At 44.0% G+C, this 23,570-nt stretch overlaps 1 protein-coding gene across 1 annotated transcript in view; it reads right to left on the reverse strand.

The window, feature by feature from the left end:
* Positions 1 to 5,295: 5,295 nt before the first annotated feature.
* The window catches only part of LOC143934390 (F-box only protein 44-like), a gene marked incomplete in the record, with an annotated part of 68,541 nt that continues 50,266 nt past the window's right edge, over positions 5,296 to 23,570 (reverse strand). The window contains 2 exon segments of the mRNA XM_077457958.1: positions 5,296 to 5,914; positions 21,486 to 21,621. Coding sequence (XP_077314084.1) covers positions 5,765 to 5,914; positions 21,486 to 21,621 — 286 coding nt within the window.

A 23,570-nucleotide genomic window follows, 5' to 3' on the forward strand; every position in this document is an offset into this window, starting at 1 on the left:
TTCTCACCCTGTTCAACAGGGGCATGTGATTACAATTCTTGATATAATATTTCACAGCAAGGCCTGTCCCAGCGCTCACCAAGAGTAACTGTGAGGGCTTACAGTGTTCTGGTACCACCAACATCTAAGACCCAAATTTCTGCAGTGTATATAGGGCAGGCCCCTACTTTCAAACGGAGGGAGACAACAGGAAGTGAGAGGAAATCTACCCCTAGGAAGGGAAATTCTCTCCTGCAAGAGTTATTATGGGAAAAAGGGGTCTCCTCCACTGCTGCTTTATCGTCAATTCTTGTTTCTCTAAAAAAAAAAAAACATTTTCAAAATCCAATTGTCATTGGGACAGAAAGTGAGGTGAAATCTTCTGAATAGGGGCACAGACCGCAAAACAAATGTTACAGGGGTGATGATAACCCTTCCCTGTGTTTTCTAAAAAGCATAAAAATAGATTTTTTGCCTGGAGCTTACAAAATGTACCTGTTCCAAATTACAATAGATTCACCTTAAGAACAAACCTATATTCCCTGTCTTTCTTGGGACTGCCTGTCTATGCCTTTCCTTTTTTTTAAATTTGGGTGCAGGGTTCCCCTTAATATCTATACAAGACCCAAAGGGCCTGGTAATGGGCTGGGAGGTTACCCATGCCATTTTTCTCAATTTTTATCCATATGGCCAGGACCCAACTTCACATTACAGCCGCAAGCATTTTTTAAATGACTTTTTTTTAGCATTGATACATGTCCCCTGGGGCAGGACCCGGGTCCCCAAACCCTTTTTAGGACAATAACCTGTATATTAGCCTTTAAAATTCGCACTTTTGATTTCTCTCATTCAAGTCTCATAGACTTTTACGGTGTTCGAGAGTATGCACAAGCTTTTGGTCTGTTGGCATATTCTGGATGTGAACTGAACTGAGGGTTGTTCAACTCATCCCTACTCTAGACAGATGGAAAATAGAGTCACCATCCATCTGGATTTGGCAGACAGGATCGGATATTGGCGGGTGTCAGCAGACAATCCTTTCTGGGAGGGCAGTTAGTCCTAAAGCCACAGAGTAAGCGACAAAGCACCCCCTTTGTTACATGTGAACTGTACCACTATGTAAATTAACTTTGCCATGTACAGGAATATGCCATAGAACAGAACTGCTGCCACCAAATATGTGGGACTGTTATTGCCCATGAATAGAACTTTGGGTAATAATGTAAATTGACAGTGCAAGTTCTTTACACAGTAAAGAGAGTTTAACAGAAGAAATGCCTTGTAATTGTACTATGGAGTACTTAGAGTTCTGAAGTGTGCCTTTAAAAGGCGGGATGCACAGATGAGTTAATAGTGATTAATGTGTAAATTGGAAGATGTAATTTACCATGTACAGCCAACACCTGGGGAAATTGTGTCTTTATGTGTTGAGTGCAAGCCTGATGGACTTAGTTAGATGGTCATTGTTTAAAGGAAGGGGCCATTCTCTTGGTGGTGAGGGAAGAACCCCTCAATGGAACATACAACTTGATCCCCAATGTTGCATGGGTCCCAGCTTTGTTTGGACCTACAGAGCATGAACTTGTAACCATGTGTAGAAGAAAGCAGGGGCCTAAATCATTGTGTGCTCTCAGTGTGAAAAGTGGTTAAAGTGGAACTTTAATCAGGAAATTAAGTCCTACTAGATCACTTTAGGCTGGTCCCTTTTGCAGGTACAGATATGTAAAACATTAAAAATAAAATGCATCACTGAATGTGTTAACTTCACACTGGATCTCATGTGACTTGGATTCTGTGCCTCTCCACTCTTCCTCTAGATTCTGGAACTTTAATTTCCAAATTAGATGCAAATTTTTAAATAGTCAGTAATTATTTGGGGAGCCATGTCATCTGTTGATGTTGGTCCACTATGTTTTATCAAGTCCAATGTCAGCACAACCCTCTACCAGCAAATTCTAGAGCACTTCATGCTTCCCTTTACTGACCAGCTTTATGGAGATGCCAATTTCATTTTCCAGCAGGACCTGGCACTTGCCCACACTGCCAAAAGTACCAATACCTGGGTTAATGATCATGGTATCACTGTGCTTGATTGGCCGATGAATGCACCTGACCTAAACCCCATACAGAATCTGTGGGTATTATCAAGAGGAAGATGAGAGACACCAGACCCAACAATGCAGACAAGCTGAAGGCCACTATCAAAACAACCTGGGCTTCCATAACACCTCAGCAGTGCCACAGGCTGATCACCTCCATGGTACACCGCACTGATGCAGAAATTCATGTAAAAAGAGACCCAACCAAGTATTGAGTCCATACAATACTGTACATTCACAAACTTTTCAGTAAGCCAACATTTCTGTATTAGAAATCCTTTTTTATTGGTCTTATGTAATATTCTGATTTTCAGAGATACTGAATTTTGGGTTTTCACTAGCTGTAAGTCATAATCATTAAAAGAAAGATGTTTGAACTATATCACTCTGCATGTGACACATCTATTTAAAATATATGGAGTTTCACTTTTTGAATTGAATTACTAAAATAAAATAACTTTATTATATTCAAATTTTAGGAGAAGCACCTGTATGTATCTGAGACGCTTACTTTTGGCACAGCCATCGAAGCATAATTTATAGGCACAAGGAGGCTCAGGTTTTGCCCCTTAAGCCCCTCCCATTGTTACATTTAGCCATGCCCACCATTCGCCATGGCATGTGTTGCATTGCTGCTCTCCTTGGGGAGCAATCCCAGGAATACCCCTGTATGAAGATCTGTGTGGAGTGCCTAGGCCAGAAACTTGCTGAACAATCCAGCCCCAGGGGAAATCGTATTACGATAGGCAAGTAGCTTGGAGGTTTGGCCTTGTGAAGCAGTTACGGGGCACAGTGCAGGGGTCAGGACTATGTAACATTGTGTAATGCCCCCTCTAGTGGGGAAAGAGAACGCTCAGAGCTAGGGTGGGTAGATAATACCCCAGAGAGGATCCATAGCTATAGTGGAAGACTGAAAATACCATTGTGCACCAGGTACTTTTTGTCATTCCAGACTCCAACTCCACTCCTGCTATTGCAGTAAATACAATGTGCACTACAGTGTCTTTAAAAAATCAGAACGTAGCATTCCTTTCTTCTATAGATCTCCTCAGCCAGGCAGCAGATACTTACATGCATCCCCTCCAAGGGAGAACTAGGATCCTCAGAGGGTCAGATTCATTCAAATTTCCAGCAGAACATTTTCACCTTGCTCTCCACGTTTGGTACTTGTATCCTCATTGAGCCAGCAGGGCAGCTTCAGGATGACTGTGCTAGGCCCCACCCAACACATTATATCACACCTCCCGCAGCATGTGGTGAAAGACCCTTCACAAGGCCACTCCCCAAATAATTATATCCTCCCTACTTTGTGGTCTGTTCTCAGTGAATCCATAAATTGGTGGTCAGTTCTCAGCCTGCAATAAATTTTTTAGTAATAAAAGGAAAAAGTTTGCAGTACTGTGGTGTGCTAGTACAAGATTTCTGTGATTAGACATACTCTCCAGTTGACTTACCTTAAACAGGTAATTCCACTTTTGTAGAAAAAAAGTATAGCAAATTAATATAAACACATACAACTGCTATACAAGTCATGGCGTAGTTTAAAAGGTTATTAAAAATTAAAGCGCAGTTGCATGGACACAGCCATTGGTCCTAATTTGACAGCCATGTAGGTGCGTGTCCCTGGAACACCACTGCATCCTAAGCGGGCAAACATGGCCCTTCTTATGGAAGTATGCTTGGATTCACCCATGTACACAAAACCTAGGGGTATGGTAAGAATGGAAGCGGGAGCCCACTCTAATACTGTCCTTTTTGATGCATTCCTAATTACTACATTTAAACTGAAATTAATAATAATCGGAGTGTTGTTCAGGCAAATAAAAAAAAAAAATATAAAAAAAAATGTAGTTTTCCGTAACACTCCATGCAGCTTTAAAGGTCTCCCAAGCTTATTAAAGGATTTGTGTTTTCAAGATTGTCCTCCAATCTGCATGGAAAAAAAAAAAAAGTTAAAGTCCGCATTGGCATTGCCCAGCTCCCTGTGCCTCTTTTTTATAGCCTGTGCCTTGACAGTAGTGAAAATTAGGGAAGCATTTAGAAACTAGAAGGTGATGTTCATAGGCAGCCTTGAATTTTCAATAAAAATCATGACATTTTTACCCCACCTCAGCCAATCACAGAATGCATAGTAATTAATTCAGTGAATATAAGGCATTCTCTGATTGGACAAGATAAATAGATGGGTATGGGACATGATTTTCATTGAAAAAAAATACAAGGCCATCTATGAATGGCACATATGCTGAGCGAGCAACCATCTTTGTTCACTATGCATAATGGCAGCCACTTGGCACAGGACCCAGGAGATAGCGGCAATCACAGTAGCTATTACTACAGGGATTGTCCGCTTCCCCAGCAGTCCCACGTGCTGCTAAACTTACATTGGTCCAAGTTGGATCAGTGTAACTATGTGATAAAATCTGGTACTCAGTTTTAAACATTTTTATTCCGCATTAAGTAATCTTGGGGTAGTACAAATCATTTGTTGTGTTTTATCGGACATTAGGTTTAACCGCATGCCGACCAGCATGGCTCAGCTGCGCAAATCGCCATTATGCTACGCCGGTATCATAAACGGCCACTAGGCGGCAGAGTATGAACAGCGATCTGTTAGTTTCCCTGCACAGTCCCATCACCCCTTCAGTTAGAACACTCCCTAGGATACATATTAATCCCTTCACTGCCAGTGACATTTTTATAGTAATTAATACAATTTTAATCGCACTGATCGCTGTATTAATGCCAATGGTCCCAAAAATGTGTCAAAATTGTCTGACGCGTCCGCCATAATGTCGCAGTCATGATAAAAATGCTGATCGCTGCCATTACTAGTAGAAAAAGAAATATTAATAAAAATGCCATAAAACTATCCCCTATTTTGTAGACGCTATAACTTTTGCGCAAACCAATCAATAAAACGTTTATTGCTTCTTTTTTTTTTAACCAAAAATATGTAGGAGGAATACATATCGACCTAAAATACGGGGAAAAAATAATTTATATATTTTTGGGGGATATTTATTATAGCAAAAAGTTAAAAATAATGCCTTTTTTTTTTTCTAAATTTTTGTTTTTTTTTGTTTATAGCGCAAAAAATAAAAACAGCAGAGGTGATCAAATACCACCAAAAGTAAGCTCTATGGGGGAAAAAATAAATAAAAAATAAATAAAAAAAAGGATGGATGTCAATTGTTTGGGAGCCATGTCGCGCGACCGCACAATTGTCAGTAAAAGCGACGCAGTGCAGAATCGTAAAAAGTGGTCTGGTCTTTGGCCAGCCAAACGGTCCGGGGCTTAAGTGGTTAATGTGGTCTCAGAGGTGACAGCACATATTCTTTTCTTTTAATGGTGTTTTTTATTTTTATTTTAACAGACAAATCATTACAATGACATTAGACTGCTAAGAAATGTTACATCCAGTTCACAGAAGCAATACTGAATTATGATAAATTATACCAAACAAACATGTATTAGTGTGCAAACAGGTTGGCTTGGGCTGCAGAGAAATATACATAAAATTGTCCCATTTCTTCCTTTTCTGTGAAACGATCTCACACATCTGTAGTGATGAATGGATCGATGATTGTGTTCTTTCACTATTAAAAGATACATACTTATTATACAGTACACAGGAATGTAGTATGTTATAGAAAAGATTATAACAATGGTCACAAGTTCCTGTACTACGTGCTGAGGTCTCCTGGGTCAATAGTGATGCTGCTGTTGGTCACTCGAATGCCGTACCAGCCGGCCCAGAATTGAGTGTCCTTTCCCCCATGCTGGAAGTAGATGTATCGGGCTCCTGGTCCATAGTTTTTAAATCTGTATTCAATCTACAATGTGAAAAAATAAATAAAAATTACAAAAATTGCAGGACAGTTCCCACTAATTGCAAATCATTACATCTCAATCCTTTGCTTCCCTCCTAGGTCTCACATGTTAACAGTTGAAAGTCGGTACATTCGGGCTGAGAAATGAATTTGTTTTTCTACAGATTGACGTTTCTCCCGCCCCCATTTAGTGAGAAAGGTTTGTTGGAAGAGCAACAGCAATGCTTTGTACTATGAACTATATACATTATACCCATCTATCCAGCAGTTAGCACTGTAGTGTGCATCCATGGTAATGTAATCAAAGGAAGGGTTATGTTTCTGTGTCACGTTTCTCATGCTGTAAGACATGTTCCGATATTGATATTCCCTAATGAAAAGAAAAAGTATTCTCTGCAAACAAGAAGCTTCCAGAGCATGATTTCAATACCCTGCTAACAGGTTATGGGCCCAGACATTGGAAAAATAATTCTGCAAGTCTGAGTACTGTATGCAAACTGCTGAAAGATGGCAATCAGTTCAGATGCGAAGTTTGCAGTTGCAAAGCTGAACAATGCCAATTACCAGCTGTGGAAGTTTAAACTAGAAAGGATTCTTGGCAAGGATCAGTGGGTGGTAATGATGTGCAGTAACCTTTGGCCACCAATCTGTGAGTGGTAATGGTGTGCAGTTAACTCTAGTGACCAATCAGTGAGAGCAGTAAGGATTTTTAGTAACCTCTAGTAACCAATGGGTGAGCAATGGGTGAGCAATAATGATGTGCACTAACCTCTAGCAACCAGTGAATGATAATGATGTGCAGTAACCTCTAGAAACAAATGGGTGAGCAGTAAAGATGTTCAGTAGCCTCTAGCAACCAATGGGTGAGCGTTAATGATAGGCAGTAACCTCCAGCATTTGACGAGTGAGTGGTAAGAATGTGCAGTAACCTTTAGCAACCATCCAGTGAGCACAAATGTTGTGCTGTAACCTTTAGAAATGAATCAGTGAGCAGTTGTGTGCTGAAACCTCTGCAAACAATTGCAACTGCTTCCTGATCTGCTGCAGTAAAACTATTTTGAGTTTAGCTGACATTTATTGTATGCCGCAGACCAGGTGGAGAGCAAAAATGCATTCCAGAGGCTGGCTGGTGGGGGTCCAAAAAAATTTTGCCCAGGGTCCAATCAATATGAAAGACAGTCCTGCGCACCATAATGACAAACCTCTTAAGTTGTACAACGGCACAAAGCACAACGAAAAAAAGCAGAGCCTGTTCTCTCAAAAAAGGAAGGAGGACTATTCTGTCTGGAAAGCCAAGCAGCAAAACTAAAGCTATCCACAAAAGAGTCAAAAGCAGCCACAAAGGAAACTGCAGACACATTATGGAGTGGCACCTTTAAAAGTAACAGAGCGGCAAGCTATGCAAGTGGTGTAGAGACTCCGGTGAAACAAGCCACATGACTAGCGATGAGACCTTCTTCACAAACATTGATTACAGTGCAAAAGACAGTTTACCTAGCAAACGGGAAAAGCATCACCTCCGAAGGTAAAGGCCAGGGCTTCCTGAACTGCATTACACCGGAAAGGTCAACACAGTCCACAGTATCCTTGTAAAGAAATTGCTGTATGTTGCAGAACTAGAAGGCAGCCTTCTATCAATGAAAAGTCTTGCAAACAACGGTCTCACAGTTAAGTTCCAGGGTGAAGAATGCACAACTCACAATAACAAGCGATTCCTAGCAAAAGGAAAACTGGATGATCACCTATACAGGCTCATCACCACAGACCAGAAAGCCAATATAGTCTCTAATGACCTACACAGCAAAAAGGTATTCACTTCTGGCTGGGGCACAGAAGTCCAGAAGCTATACTGGACATTGTAAAGAGTGGCTTATCAGAAGGTTTGACAATAGGGCCTTGCAAAGTGCTCATGAAATGAAAGTGCTGTGTAGCAGCCATAACCCGTTGCAGGGCGGCCCGGTTACCTTCTCCTGGCCTGCTCCTCCGCGTCTAGGGGTTCCCAGGGCTGATACCCAATGACTTGTACACTGATACAGATATAGTCATTTCAAAAGGTTTTATTTTGCAGTCTCTTTGGGAACAGAGGGTACGGGTGAAGAACTCAGGAACCTTGAACTGCAGGTTTAACAAAATCTCTACTTCCACCCAGAGAGTAGCCACTCACAGCTGGGTAATTCAAGGCTGAACAGACCTCTAGCCAGAGGTCATGGCAGTCAGCACATTGACTCAAAACTTGACCAATCAACTGAAGAGCCGAGAGCACACCTGGACACTTTGAATCCTCCCTCAGTTACAGCGCCTCGGACCAGCAGGTTCCGAGACTCGGGAACAGACGGATCTCTACCCCAGACCAGTCGGGTCTATCAGGGGCCACTGACAGGAACATGCTTCGGGATGTCAGACACCCCGTGACCGGGACCCCTCATGGAGCTACCCCAGTCCTGGAACCAGAACAGACCACACGGGTCTCTCGAACAACTCCTGAACCCCGAACACGTTACTCACACCTGCTTAAGTACCCCCTCCCAGACTCCTCAGCGGGCCTGGCACTCCCGCTGATTGGCTCCGAGAGGGCCATAACCAAACATCCAACCAGGCCTGGTTCTAGCCTGTTATGTGCACCTTACCGTTCACATGACCAGGCGGAACATCAATCAGGGCCTGGCCAGACTGGTGTTAAGGCTTACCTACACAATTAACCCTCAGTACTGTAAGGTCTTGAGGCAAAAAAAGAAATTTACAATGCGTGTGACATTTGATCCAAAATGTCATTCGCTACAGCTGTATTGAAGCAAAAGCCACATATGCTCCCCTTCCAAAGCCATCTCAAAGAAAAAACACCCACCCCTGCAGCTCATAAACCGTGACATATGTGGCCCAATGAAAACTCCCACATCAGGCGGGAACAGATATCTTGAAAACGTATAATAATAATAATAATAATAATAATAATAATACATTTTATTTATAAAAACGCACTTTCCATCAATAGACCTCAAAGTGCTACATAAATTACAATAAAAACAAATAACATAATTCCAAAAAAAAAAAAGAAGTCTTTAATCCCTTTTTAAAATTTTCAGTATAAGTGCCCACACTATGGTACATAAATACAATAAACAAATAGTGATTGAGCTGCTGCCAGCGTGCAAGGTAAAAAAAGTGATACAAAATTATTATACTCAGCGCTGCTCCAAAATATACAATGCGCTTAACAATAATAATATAAATTCAATTAGACTTCTGCTTGCGAGGGTTCCAATGCCACCCTTTGCTCCCCTCCTGGGTCCCCACTCACCGCCAGTAAGCTTTAAACACGCAAGGTCTTTATCCTAAAAAAAAACGATCATGATATCTTCTTCCACTATGAATTATAAAAGGACTCCAAGATTATGATCCACCTCTATGGCCAGGATATCTCCTTCATATTACTCCATTAGGTCACCATGGCAGTGGTATGAACAATGCATATACAAATGGAGAGAGATGCACATAGCATAATATTGTTAAAATGTATTAATAAATTCACAAACTTAATTTAAGCAGGGACCAGATACACGAGGTTCAGTGATGGCTGGCAGCATGCCAAGGTGGCAATTTTTACCTGTATGTTTTTATTTGATGATTTTTTTGTGAGTTTATCAATAGATTTTAGCAATATTACGCTATGTGCATCTCGCTCTCTCATTATTTGGTATATGGATTGTTCATACCACTGCCATGGAGACCCAACAATGGAGTAATAGGAAGGAGATATCCTGGCCATAGAGGTGGTTCATAATCTTCTTGGAGTCCTTTATAATCAATGGTGGAAGGAGATATCCTGATCGTCATTGTAGAATAAAGACCTTGCGTGTTTACAGCTTCCTGCTGGGCGAGTGTGGACCGCGGAGGAGAGTACGGAGTGGCACTGGAATCCTCACAAGCAGAAGTCTACATGTTTGTATTGAAAAGACTTTATGCAGTTTTCACATTTTATTGCACTTAATATACTTGCACTGCACTTTGTTTAATTGAATTTATATGATTGTTTATTAAAGCGGAGGTCCACCCTAAAGTGGACCTTCCGCTCAGTGGAATCCTCTCCCCCTCCCGCGCCACAATTGGCACCTTTCAGGGGGGAGGGGGGTGCAGGTACCTGTACAGTACAGGTATCTGCACCCACTTCCGGGATAGCTCTCTGCGGAAAGGGGCGTAGATCTACGCCCCTTTCCGAAAGTCCCCCGCTGCCTGCTGGGAAACACACAGATCCCAGAGGCAGCGGGTCCATCCTTATTGCGCAGCGCGACTCGCGCATGCGCAGTAGGGAATCGGGAAATGAAGCCGAAAGGCTCCACTTCCTGATTCCCATACCCAAGATGGCGGCGGCAGCACCCGAGAGACGATCGAGAGATCGGCTTCGGGTGCCGACATCGCGGGTGCGCTGGGCGGGTAAGTGTCCTTATTTTAAAAGTCAGCAGCTGCTGTATTTGTAGCTGCTGGCTTTAAAAAAAAAAAAAAAACGGCGGAACTCCTGGCGGACTTCCGCTTTAAGCACACATTGTATATTTTGGAGCAACGCTGGGAACAGAGGAGATCTACTGACTTTCACCGATGACTACTCCAGGTACACAGCTACTTATCTGATGAAACACAAGAATGAAACATCAGATAAACTTCAAGAGTTTGTTACCATGTCTAGCAACGAATTCCAATGAAAACCAGGACAATTGGGATGAGCACATAAGCAAAGACGTGGCCTCATACCTGAAGAGACAAGGAATAGTACACCAGGCAACCACACCATATACTCCTGAACAAAATGGTGTAGCAGAAAGGGGCAAAAAAATTCAATAAAAATCACACCTCGTATTGAAATGGCCAGATGCATGTTGTCTGATTCCAACCTACCTCACAAGTACTGGGGAGAAGCAGTCATTGCTGCAACCTACCTACAGAACAGACTACCCTCAAGAGCCATTAAAAAAAATACTCCATTAGAAATGTGGCATGGATCAAAGCCCAACATAGATACTTCCGGTTCCGGCGCCGCATGGAGTGACTGCTCTCCTCCTCGGCTCCCGCATCACGGCCCCCAAATCGGCTATTAAATCCCGCTGAGCGGCCGGGCACCCGACGGAACACCCCCCGGAGGCATCCCACACGACCATGGACCGGTTCCTGGAGAAAACCGGAACGCGAGCACACGCGGCGGCGTCCGCGGCGCGGCCGCAAATCGAGGCCCCGGCTTCGGCCTACTCGGCCCCCTTCTCTCCACAACGCGCAGCTGACATGGAGGTGAGCTCTGATACTGTGCCTCCCCCCTCTCCACAAGCACTAGCAGCTTCTCCAGCCCCTCCAACACAGAGTAGCCTCTCCATGCAGCCTGCAGGGGACTCCACCACAGAGCGCATTGCCCAGGCCGTGGCCGCTCTATTATCCCCCATGATAGCGGCATCGGTGGAAAAAGCTGTAAATGCTGGCATGCAGCAGCTCAAGGCCCAAATAGGCGAACACCACACCAGATTAAATGATTTGGAACACCGTTTGTCGGACATAGAGGAAGAACTTTACCAGGCCCAAGCCACGGAACGCTCCCAGGACAGAACAAATCAATATGTTCTACAGAAGCTTGATGACCTGGAAAACAGGGCCAGACGGAGCAATCTGCGATTCGTAGGGATCCCCGAATCGCTACAGTCCTCGGAGCTAACTTTTGCGCGGTGCGCATCCCAGAAGCCCTTGGCCTTCCCGGCCCTTGCACGGTCGAACGCGCACATCGTATGGGTCAACCTGCACCAGAACGCAAGTCACCTAGACCTATCATAGCAAAGTACCTAAACTACTCGGACAAGGCCCTGATCCTGCAGAAGTTCAGGCAAACACGCTCTCTACAAGTTGATGGGATCAAGGTCCTAATCTTTGCCGATTATTCCATCGAGGTCTCCAAGAAAAGAAAGGCATTCCAACAGGTATGCTCGGAACTCTTCAATATGCAACTTAAATTCTCCCTAGCCTTTCCGGCTATTCTTCGCCTAAAGGCCCCAAACGGTGACCAACTATCTTTCCAGGACCCCTCTGAAGCCGAAGCCTTTCTCCGTTCCCTACACCAGGGTGCACACCCTCACACCCCTTCCAAAGCCTCACCGCTCAACCGCGCCCTGGACCAGAGGAGCCCCCGGAAGGACTCACCCAAACGCTTCAGGTCTGCTGCCTCTGATACCCGCCATCGGGACGTCCCTCGTTGATGACTTTTCAGCCCTCCTGGATCCCTCTCTTCTCACCTTTTAGGTGATCCTATCGCCAGGTCCGTCAACCTGACTTATTTTTGTGAGTAACTATGTTGTTATTTTTCTTTTTTTCTGTTATCGCCCAAGCTTGTTCACAGTCCAGCCTGCTGATACTTGACTACCTCGGCCTTCAGCGCTGCCCCCATCCAATGGGCACACCATTAGTATTACTGGCCACCTACGTTCTATGTGCCGCCCTGGCCTATATATACCAGGAGTTCCCGCCGCTCCTGATCTTGTTGCTCTTTTTCTTTTTTATCTTGTGGCCACCTGCCTTACCTTTTTTTTTTCTGTATAACAATACCACCCTTGGGTCCTCATATATGTTCTGTTTTACACTAATGTGGGTCTGTTGCTTTAATACGTATGTTTATTGAACTGTGCCTTACTCCTCCTGGAATCACTGCGTATGTCCACTGCCGCAACATGGCACGCGCCCTTTTTTTGGCTCTTGGGGCGTATCCGCACCCTTGTTCGATTTTTAGGCCCACTGCCCGGACGCTCGCGTCCTATACCTCTGGGCCGTGCACTGGGGGCTGGCCTACACAGTGACTCCATGCGGAAAAAAGTGAAGTTCTCTACAGTGTATATGGTTATGTTTTTGTTTATATTTCAGTTTGCTCCACCCCTTTACTGCCCCCTTCCCCCACCTTCCCTCAGTACCAGTGTCTCCTTCCTGAACATACCATTTCCCTTGTCCCACATTACTTCCAGGTCCATTTTCTCCCAGCAACAATTTATTCTGCCTTGCCCACCGGCTGGCGACAATTTTCTAAAGCCTGCCCATTTCTTCTTCTCGACGCCCCTGACATAAGAATAGTTTCATGGAACGTGAAAGGCCTCAGATCTCCTAATAAGAGAATGAAAATACTCCGACACCTAAAAAGGTTGAAAACAGATATCGCCCTATTGCAGGAAACCCACTTGGCCGCCCCAGATTTTCATCGCATGCGGAAACTCTGGGTCGGCAAAGTCCTAGGCTCCGACGCCGTTAGTCGCAAAGCGGGTGTTCTCCTATTGATCCACAAAAACCTCCCGTGCGAGGTACTGTCCTCGCACTCAGATTCCCAGGGCAGGCTCCTCTCGCTCCACGCCCGATTGGGGACTAAGGAACTAGTGATCACGAACGTTTATGCTCCCAATAACCCTACTAAGACTTTTTATAGTGACCTGACCTCTTGGTTACTCCAGACCTCCCAGACCCCCCATTTAGTCGGCGGTGACTTTAACAACATCTTGCACCATACAGACGACAGGTCCTCCCCCCCACGTCGCAGGGCGACTGGTGCTTCGTCTACTCCCTCCCACTTTGCTTCCACTATGGAATCTCTCCGTCTTCGTGACCTATGGCGTCTCTCTCACCCAGCGGACAGGGAATATACCTTTTACTCACACCCCCATAACATGTTCTCGAGAATCGATTATTTCTTTGGCTCTGACGATCTTATACCAAATTTGTCTGAAACTGAAGTGCTCGATATTGCTATCTCTGACCATGCCCCAATCTCTGTTAGTCTTGCTGACCTAGATCTCCCACCTCACCCAAGACTGTGGCGCTTCCCCTCGTATCTCCATGACAACCCAGACTTTCAACATTTCATGGCAAACTCCTGGCGCGAATACTCGGAAGCAAACTCCCCCCATTCGGACTCCCCCAACCTCTTCTGGGATGCCGGCAAGGCGTTCCTCAGGGGTCAGATCATCTCCTATGCCTCCTCCTTTAAAAGGAACGCACTATCCCATTACAAACGGGCCAGTGCGCGACTACATTTAGCCCAAAGGTCCCTCTCTACTAACGACTCCCTTGTTAATAGACCCGAATGGCAGGCGGCCAAGAATAGTTTCGACACTTGGGCAAACACACTTGAACAAACTAAAAGATCCCAACTAGACGCGACGCTCCACAAGTTTGGTAACAAGGCGGGCAAGCTACTGGCGAGGCTGTGTAAGGGCCCATTCCACCCGACGCACATCACTTCCCTCAGGGACGCTAAGGGTGTTGTACAATCTACCCCACAAGCAATTAACAAAGCGATGTTAAACTACTATACGTCCCTCTATGCCCCAGACCCCATAGATAGTACTGCGGCTCGTTCTTTCCTCGATAATGTATTGTTATCTAAAGTTACCCCTGAACAACTAGAAGCGCTCAATGCCCCCATCTCCCTTGTCGAAGTTTCCTCCACTATTCGTAAACTAACCCCATCCAAAGCTCCAGGCCCCGACGGGTTTACCAGTGAATTTTATAAAACCCTCTCCTCCATTACAGAACCCACTCTCCTAAAGGTGTACAATGGCATCTGGTCTGGTGGCCCATATCTCCCTTCTGGAAACCAGGCCGTTATCAAACTCTTATCCAAAAAAGGGAAAGACCCGCTTGACCCAGGTTCTTACAGGCCGATCTCCCTTCTCAATCTGGATGTAAAAATCCTATCCAAAATCATAGCCACGAGATTGGCTGCCATTGTACCCTCCCTCATACATCCTGCCCAATCTGGCTTTGTGAGAGGCAGAACTGCCACCTTGAATATACGTAAGGTTATGCTTGCTCTGGAACATGCTAAGAACAATCCGGATGGGGATTTTGCTATTATAACTTTAGACGCGGAAAAGGCCTTCGACAATGTCAGTTTTGAATGGCTCTCTATGACTTTATCTGAAATGGGCTTCTCGGGGCATTTCTGCCATCTCATCAAAGTCATGTACTCATCCCCAGCAGCTAAATTAGTCGCGGCTGGAGTTCTCTCCAATGAATTCCTCCTGCATAAAGGCACTCGTCAGGGCTGCCCACTCTCCCCTCTCCTATTTAACATCGCCCTAGAACCTTTATCCAGATACCTGTCCCAATCGGCTCCTCTTCACGGGATTAGTATTGGTCAACACGACCTGCGCACCTCTCTTTTTGCCGATGATGTGCTCATCTTCTCATCAGACCCCGCTTCTGACATGCCCGTTATTAAAGAGGTCTTTGACGTTTTTAGATCATGCTCAGGGCTACGTATAAATTATAGTAAAAGTGAAATCCTCCCGATAGGGCCCTCTCGCAAACCCCCCTGGACACAACATTCTATCTTCTCAATCGCCAACTCACATATCACCTATCTAGGCATTAAAATTGGAAAATTACCTTCCTCCCTTTACCATCTCAATTACCCCCCCCCTGATCACGAAAATCTCTCAAGAAATGGTGAACTGGATGGATCTGCCTCTCTCGCTTCTGGGAAGATGCCACCTGCTAAAAATGGTTAGCTTTGCCAGGCTTCTGTACCCACTTCAAACTATTCCTTTGCTCCTTCTCCACAAGGACATAAAAATTCTAGAATCGGCTTTCTCTTCCTTTTTATGGAAGGGAAGACGCCCACGCATAGCCCTAAAAAAGTTGCATCTTCCCAGACGCGAGGGGGGTATCAGCCTACCTAATGTAAGACTGTATAACCTGTCATGCTTGCTACGAACTAGTCTGGACTGGATCTCTCAATCCTCCAGATACTCCAACTACTCCTTGGAAGCTGCTATGGTCTCTCCACTCTCATTGACAGCACTCCACTGCAGGTGGAAGTCAATGCCGTCTCTGCTTCAACACAACCTCCTACTCAGGGACACTGCCATAGCCTGGAGGGAATCCAGAAAATGCCTTAAGCTCCCCCCTTTCATCTCCAGACACCTTCCGATTCAGGGGAACCCTACTTTTTCCCCTGGCCTACTCCACAAACCGTTTCACATCTGGAAGGAGAAGGGCATCATCAATTTTGCTACAATCTGCGATCTTGAATCTGGGCACCCTCTGCCCTTTTCCCTTCTAGCTGAAAGGTTCTCCCTCCCACCAGCTCACGCCTTCCACCACAGGCAATGTGTCAGCTATTTAAAGGACATCTGCAACGATGAACGTAAGCGTTTCCCCCTAACCTTCCTGGACCGCCTGCTCAAGGACGATACTTATAAAATTTCTGACATCTACACGCCGCTACTCCAGCAGGTCGCTCCTCAATTGACATCCTCATCAGTCGCCAACTGGGAGAAAGACTTCCCTGACCCAGATATAGTGGATAAAATCCTACATGGACTCAACAAAGTTCACCGCCTAACCCCGAACGAGCTCTGGAGAGAAATGCAACTAAAAATTGCCCACAGGGCCTACCTCCCCTTCCTGCCTTCCAAATCTGACCAGGACAGCACTGAGTGCCCCCTATGTCTCCAGAACAGGCCCTCGCTGGCCCACCGCTTCTGGTCCTGCTCCTTCATCTCTTCCTTCTGGGACAAGATCCTCTCCTACATCTTTAAAGTCACCCTGCTGAAATTGCCAAAGGACCCCCTTCTTCTCATCTTTGGATACTGGGACCCTCTCCTGCTTCCATGGTCTTCCATCACCAACCGTGTGCCCCTAAGCGGCGCGCCCTCCAAACCCCCCCATGTGGACTGGTCTCTGCTGTGCCTTCTCCTTGCCAGGAAATCCATTTTAAAGAGCTGGACTTCTTCTCTCCCACCCTCCGTTGCCCAGACGCAGAAGGAACTCCTTTCACTCCTCTACAAGGATCGCTACAATACAAACTACAGGGACGAAAAAGCGAAATCTCGTTTTTATGCGAGATGGCTTCCCTTCATATCTGTCACTCTCCCTCCGGTGGACATCCTCAACTTGGACAACTTTACCTTCTCCTATTTTGGCACTAATCTTCCAATCCCGGGGTTGGTCTCCCCCCATTCTACCACCTGTGCCTCGCCCAGCAGCCAACTAACCCCTGGACCATCTCTCTGAAACCCTCCTACCCTAGGGACTCTACCTGTGAACCCCGTATCCCTCTCCCCCCCCCCTCTCTCTACCTGTTTATTTCTCCTTCATGTATCTGCCTGCATTCCCCTCTTCACATCCCTCTCCTCTCTTTGTTTTTTTATTTCTCTTTCTGTTCTTTTCCTTTGATACATCCGACCTATTACTCCCGTTTCTACGATCTGTTATATTGTTATTCTTGGGAAATGGTATTCCTACTGTTCTGCATACATATTACTTTTGCAACTGTCTTTATACAAGATCCATCCAGTCGCTGTTAGTACGCCGGTCTATCACACTAAATTCACTACCACCCTCTTGGTTTTATATATTTATGGCTATGGTCTTAGTTTATAACGATAAAGTTGCATTCTACTCCAATTTTCTTATGCACCTCATCTGCGATGATGGTTCCGAATTCTCACACTTATTTTCTGTTGCATTTGTATTGTTTTCTTTGCTTATTTCTCAATAAATACTCTTTAAAAAAAAAAAAAAAAAAAGCCCAACATAGGGCACATCAGAGTGTTTGAATGTAAAGCATATGCCTATGTTCCAAGTGAAAAGCGATCCAAGCTGGAGAACAGATCCATAGAGGACATACTAGTAGGCTACGGTGAGCAAACTAAGGATTACAGTATCCTACACCCAAAGACTGACAAAGTAACAAGTCGTAGTGTTTATTTTTATGAGTCCATCACCAGAAACACCAATCCCTGAAAGTTGAATGTGTCAAGCAAACCAGAAGAGGTCGACTAAAGCGAACCTGTGCAGGAGTCAGAACAAGGAGGTGGAACTCACAAAGCATAAATCAAATTCCCCACCAGATCCTGCTAAACTGCCTGAAGTCAGAAGATCCACTTGGACTACAAAGGGGATACCACCCCACAAGCTGTCATATACTGTCAAAACACACAAACTTGAACCAACATCCTGAGAAGACATAGAAAAACTGCCAAAACAAGCCAATAAAATGGAGAAAGGTAGTGGCAGAAGAATTAAAATCACTTTAAGAAAATAAAACCTGGACAAAACAATAGGTAATAAAGTGGACTTTCAAAGTAAAGTCAGATGCAGAAGGGAATATCCACAAATACAAAGCCAGACTAGTTGCCAAGGGTTACTCCCAGAAATTTGGTGAAGATTATGATGAAACATATGTTCCCGTCGTAAAACACTCCACCATCAGAGCACTTCTAAGCCCTTGTACACACGGTCGGAGATTCCGACAACCAAATCTGTCGGAGTAATTCCGACGGATTAATTCCAGAAGAGGTCCGGAAGTGATGTTGCATACACACGGTCGGACTAAGTTGTCAGAAAATCCGATTGTACATAACGTGATGACGTTCTTTCGTTACGACAGGACTACGTACAGGCTAGTAGCCAATAGCTTTGGTCTAGGAATTTGATCTGAGCATGCGTGGCACTTTGTCCGTCGGAGTAGGCTACACATGATCAGAGTATGTCCGATCTGAGCATTTTGTCGTAAAATTTTACCGGCAGGTTGGAAAAGTTGGTCCGTCGGATACTCCGACGGAAACAGTCCGATGCAGACCAAACACAGTTGGAATATCCGACAAAACGCTCCGATAGGAAACATTCCATCGGAATCTCCGACCGTGTGTACAAGGGCTTAGTGTTGCAGCCAGGAAGGGCATGCAAATGAAACACCTATACATTAAAACTGCTTTCCTATATGGAAACATTAAGGAAGACCTCTACATGGAGCAACCAGGGTTTGAGCAAGGAGACAACCTTGTGTGTAAATTTCAAAAGATCATCTACAGTCTTAAGCAATCTGCAAGGATGTGGAACGAGTAAGTGAACAACGTACTTACCAGAGAGGAATTCTCAAGAAGTAAAGCAGACCCCTGTCGCTACTCCAGGAATCAAGGATGTATATCCAGCTGTCTCTATCTATTTTGATGATATTTTAAGCGGTTTGGAAGCACAAGGGGATTACAAATCAGATAATTCACAAGCTGAAAGAACATTTTTAAATCAAAGAGCTAGGGAACATTAGCTACTATCTGGGAATCCAAATAGAGAGGGAGGAAGATGGAAGTACTTCTCAACCGATCTCAGAGAATCTCCAAAATCTTGGAACAATTCCATATGCAAAATGGAAAGGAAGTGCTGCAATAACTCAAAGGAACAATTTAGATGAAGTTACAGTTATCGGCATCGTCAAGTACAAAACTGGTAGAATATGTGGATGCCGATTGAGCCAGGAACTGTACAGACCGCAAAGCCACAAGTGGATTCATCTTCCAGTATGGGGAAGGAACCATAGGTTGGTCTAGTCGAAAGCAGACAACTGTTGCTCTATCTTCAACTGAAGCAGAGTAAATTTCAGCAGCAGTCGCATGTATAGAAGCAATATGGATTTGTCAACTTTTTGTGGACATTGGAATAGACATAGACACAAAACCAAATTCCCATTTTTGAAGACAACCAGGGATGTATAAAGCTTAAACAATCAGGAAGGGTCAATCCTAGGACCAAACACATCGACGTCAAGTATCATCTATTGAGGGGCAATCAAGAGCAAGGTGTTATTGTCATTCAGTACTGCCCATCAGAGGAGATTACTTCTGATGCACTCACCAAGCCTTAATCCAAGGAACGTCATAGTTATATCCAGAAGAAGCTGAATGTAATTTGACAAAAAGAAAAAAAGAAAAAAGGAGGGCACACCGACCTAGTGCATTACCACTAATAGAGCTTTATTCAATAGAACACATAGCAAAATGAATACTCACAAAACGAGTATTGATAAAAGGCATAATCAATACAGCAGGGTCAACTTCTCCGAACATCAACAAGCCTGGACCTGATGTCAAGTAGATTGAGCGATACCCCAAAAAGTGGCTGACGCGTTTCAGGGGAGAACCCCTTTCCTCAGAGCCTAAACGGGCCAGTTTAGGCTTTTTTTGAAAGGTAACTTTTGCTTTAGTACATCCTACAGGGGTGCCACTTTACAGGCAGGTTTAAAGGGGTTGTAAAGGTAATTTTTTTATTTTCTACATAGGTTCCTTTGAGCAAGTGCATTGTTGGTTCACTTACCTTTTCCTTTGATTTCCCTTCTAAATGTTTTTTTGCTTTGTCTGAATATCTCATTTCCCGTTTCTCCTCAGTAAACTTCTCACCATCATCTGAGCTGGTGGTTAGTCAGCCAGAACAGCTTACTGAGGAGGAACAGGAAGTGAGAAATTCAGACAAAGAAAACAAAGAAAAAAAAAACATTTAGAAGGGAAATCGAAGGAAAAGATAAGTGAACCAACAATGCACTAGCTTAAAGGAACCTATGTAGAAAATTAAAAAAATTTACCTTTACAACCCCTTTAAGGCAACCCTCAAACATGTTTAAAAGGAATTTTGCATTTTTAATGTTGCCTTTTAAGTATTGTTAAAAAGCCTGAATGGTAATTAAAAGGAAAAAATTATTGCATTTGTACATGATCCTTATGACAGTGGCCACCCCATACCCTTTTTACCAAAAGCTTTTAAAATTGTCAGGCAAAAAAATACAAGTTTAAGTTCAGGGACTTTAGCTCCAGGAACAAATGAAACCACCAAGCTACTTATTCACTCCCTTGGTATCTCTCACCTTGACTATTGCAACTCCCATCTAATAGGCCTACCTCTCCATAGAGTATCCCCTTTTCAGCTAAAAATGAATGCTGCTTCTAGACTCATTTACCTCATCAACCATTCATTATCTGCCAACCCTCTCTGACAATCCATACACTGGCCTCCGATTGCCCAGCAAATTAAAAAAAATAGTAATGACATCATACAAAGCTGTCCACAACTCTGCCCCGAGCTACATCACCAAACCTGTCTAAATGGCACCCAATCCGTCCTCTCCACTTCTCCCAAGACCTCCTTCTCTTAAGTTCTCTGGTCTGCTTCTCACACGCTCATCTCCAGGACTTCCCCAGAGACTCTCCCATCCTCTGAAATGCTCTACCTCAATCTAACCGGCTACCTCCTACTCTGGCTGCCTTTAGGTGATCCCTGAAAACTCATCTCTTCAGGGAAGCCAATCATGCCTCCAACTAAACTTTTAATCACTTCCATCAGCTCACCCTCCAGAGTTATAACCTTTTGTACCACTTATTAGATTGTAAGCTGCTATGAGCTGGGCCCTTGTAACTCTCTTGTATTTTATTGTATTGAAACTTTATGGTCTTACTTTATATTGTAAAGCACTGTGCATGCTGGTGCTATGTAAATTCTGTATAATAACCATATTCAGGGATTTCTTGGGTTGGGTTTGGTAAACATCAAGCAAACTGAATTTTGCCCAGTTCACTCTTCACTAGTTACTGCAAAATACCTTAGCTATGTTTTGTCATACACCAATAAATTGATTATTGCTCTTCATCCGGATGACATTTATAAGACTTCTTATTCATAAATTGCGGTCCTCAACCACGTCTATAAGCAGCAGGCCATGAACTTACAATGTGCCCTTTATACAAACATGAGGCATTTAATGGTAAAATGCTAAAGAAATGGGTGTGGATACCTGAGACCACTTGGCATCATTCCACTGCTCTATAAAAATCTTATCTGGAAGAAACTCTTGAATAATGGTTTTCTCCTTGGAGAGCAGCTGCACACATAAGGCATACATAGACCCACAGTCATGTCTGGCGGCATACCTAGGGAATTGCAAACACAAAGACAATTCTTTAAATGCATTATTTTTCCAGCCTACTGCAAGAAGACAGGTCCTCATGAGAGACAACTAGCCACAGTATCAGTGTATGAAGTAAGAACTGTCCACGTTAATTCCTAGGTGTGCGCCATGTGTGCCTGATCACACCCTAATCACTCTGTGCAGTGCCGATTTCCCTTACTGCCCAGGCTTCCCCCTGTGTTGCGCCCCCCGCAGTGCTGCCAGCTTCCCTTCTCTCCTCTCCCCCCGGCTGCTGCAGGAGATATTTCAGGATGAAGAGCCGGGGAAGGGGCTAGTCAGTATGTCATTTACTGGCCTCTTCCTTTTCTAAATGAAAATAGTGAACACACTCACTCAATGTGTTCATTCATAGCTGAAGCATAGCAAAGTGTTTTACTACTATGCTTCAGTTTGTGAATTTACAGGAAGCCGTTCAGCACAGAGCACGTCCCAATTGTTCACTGTCCTGTGCAGCTGAGGCTTCAGAGAAAGGCAAGTGTATTTGAGCTTTGGGGGTGCACACCCTACTGCAATAGGCTGCACACAGTTATGTTCCTAGAAACCAATCATATCCAAAAAAGTAGGAAGTAGTGATAATGAAAAAATAATAATAAAAAACATACGCTGCAGATCTCTGCAATACATGCATATTTCCTGGTGTTTTGAAGACCCTACAAGTACAGAAAAAAAATACCATTTAAATCTTCCAGAAATGTTCTGAGCTCTTAAGCCCTGTGTTATGGGTTGACAACACACAGCAATTTTCTGCCCTCTGGTGTACACACCACCAGCACCGGATTAAACCAACTGATACCCTAAGCACACCAACAACAGCGCCCTCCTCAGCCACTCCTGCATACTAGCACATTATGAAATACTTACCTTAGAATGAGGCTCCCACAGCTCGCCTGCTCACCGCCGAAGGGGCTGACATGTTCCCTCTGCGTTTCTTCCCCAAAGTACTTTGTCCCCATGTTGATGGGGAGAAGGGCCTTATCCCCACAACCCTTGCCCGGTGGTTGTGGGGGCTTATCGGAATCTGGAAGCCCCCTTTAATGGAGGGAACCCCCAGATCCCGGCCCCCCCCATGTGAATTGGTAATTGAGAAAGAAAGAAAGAAAGAAAGAAAGAAAGAAAGAAAGAAAGAAAGAAAGAAAGAAAGAAAGAAAGAAAGAAAGAAAGAAAGAAAGAAAGAAAGAAAGAAAGAAAGAAAGAAAGAAAGAAAGAAAGAAAGAAAGAAAGAAAGAAAGAAAGAAAGAAAGAAAGAAAGAAAGAAAGAAAGAAAGAAAGAAAGAAAGAAAGAAAGAAAGAAAGAAAGAAAGAAAGAAAGAAAGAAAGAAAGAAAGAAAGAAAGAAAGAAAGAAAGAAAGAAAGAAAGAAAGAAAGAAAGAAAGAAAGGAGAGAAAGAAAGAAAGGAGAGAAAGAAAGAAAGGAGAGAAAGAAAGAAAGGAGAGAAAGAAAGAAAGAAAGGAGAGAAAGAAAGAAAGAAAGGAGAGAAAGAAAGAAAGAAAGAAAGGAGAGAAAGAAAGGAGAGAAAGAAAGGAGAGAAAGAAAGGAGAGAAAGAAAGGAGAGAAAGAAAGGAGAGAAAGAAAGAAAAATTTTTTTCCCCTTTAGAAATGTCATTTTGCTGTCAGACTGTTCTAAGCACGGGAAACATGTGCCGTTTTAAAAAACTTTTTTTTTGCATTGATACATGCCCCCTGGGGCAGGACCCGGGTCCCCAAACACTTTTTATGACAATAACTTGTATATAAAATCCTTTAAAATTAGCATTTTTGATTATTCATGTTCGTGTCCCATAGACTTTAATGGCGTTCAAACAAATTTTTTTGCCTGTTAGCATGTTCTGGATGCAAACCGACCCGGGGGGGGGGGGGGGGTTCGGCTCATCCCTAGTTAGGTATTTTGCTCTCCAGGCGTGCAGGCACTCT

Source organism: Lithobates pipiens, unplaced genomic scaffold (assembly GCF_037356315.1).
Source record: "Lithobates pipiens isolate NorthernLeopardFrog02 unplaced genomic scaffold, aLitPip1_a1.2 Scaffold_27, whole genome shotgun sequence".
Lineage (NCBI taxonomy): Eukaryota > Metazoa > Chordata > Amphibia > Anura > Ranidae > Lithobates > Lithobates pipiens.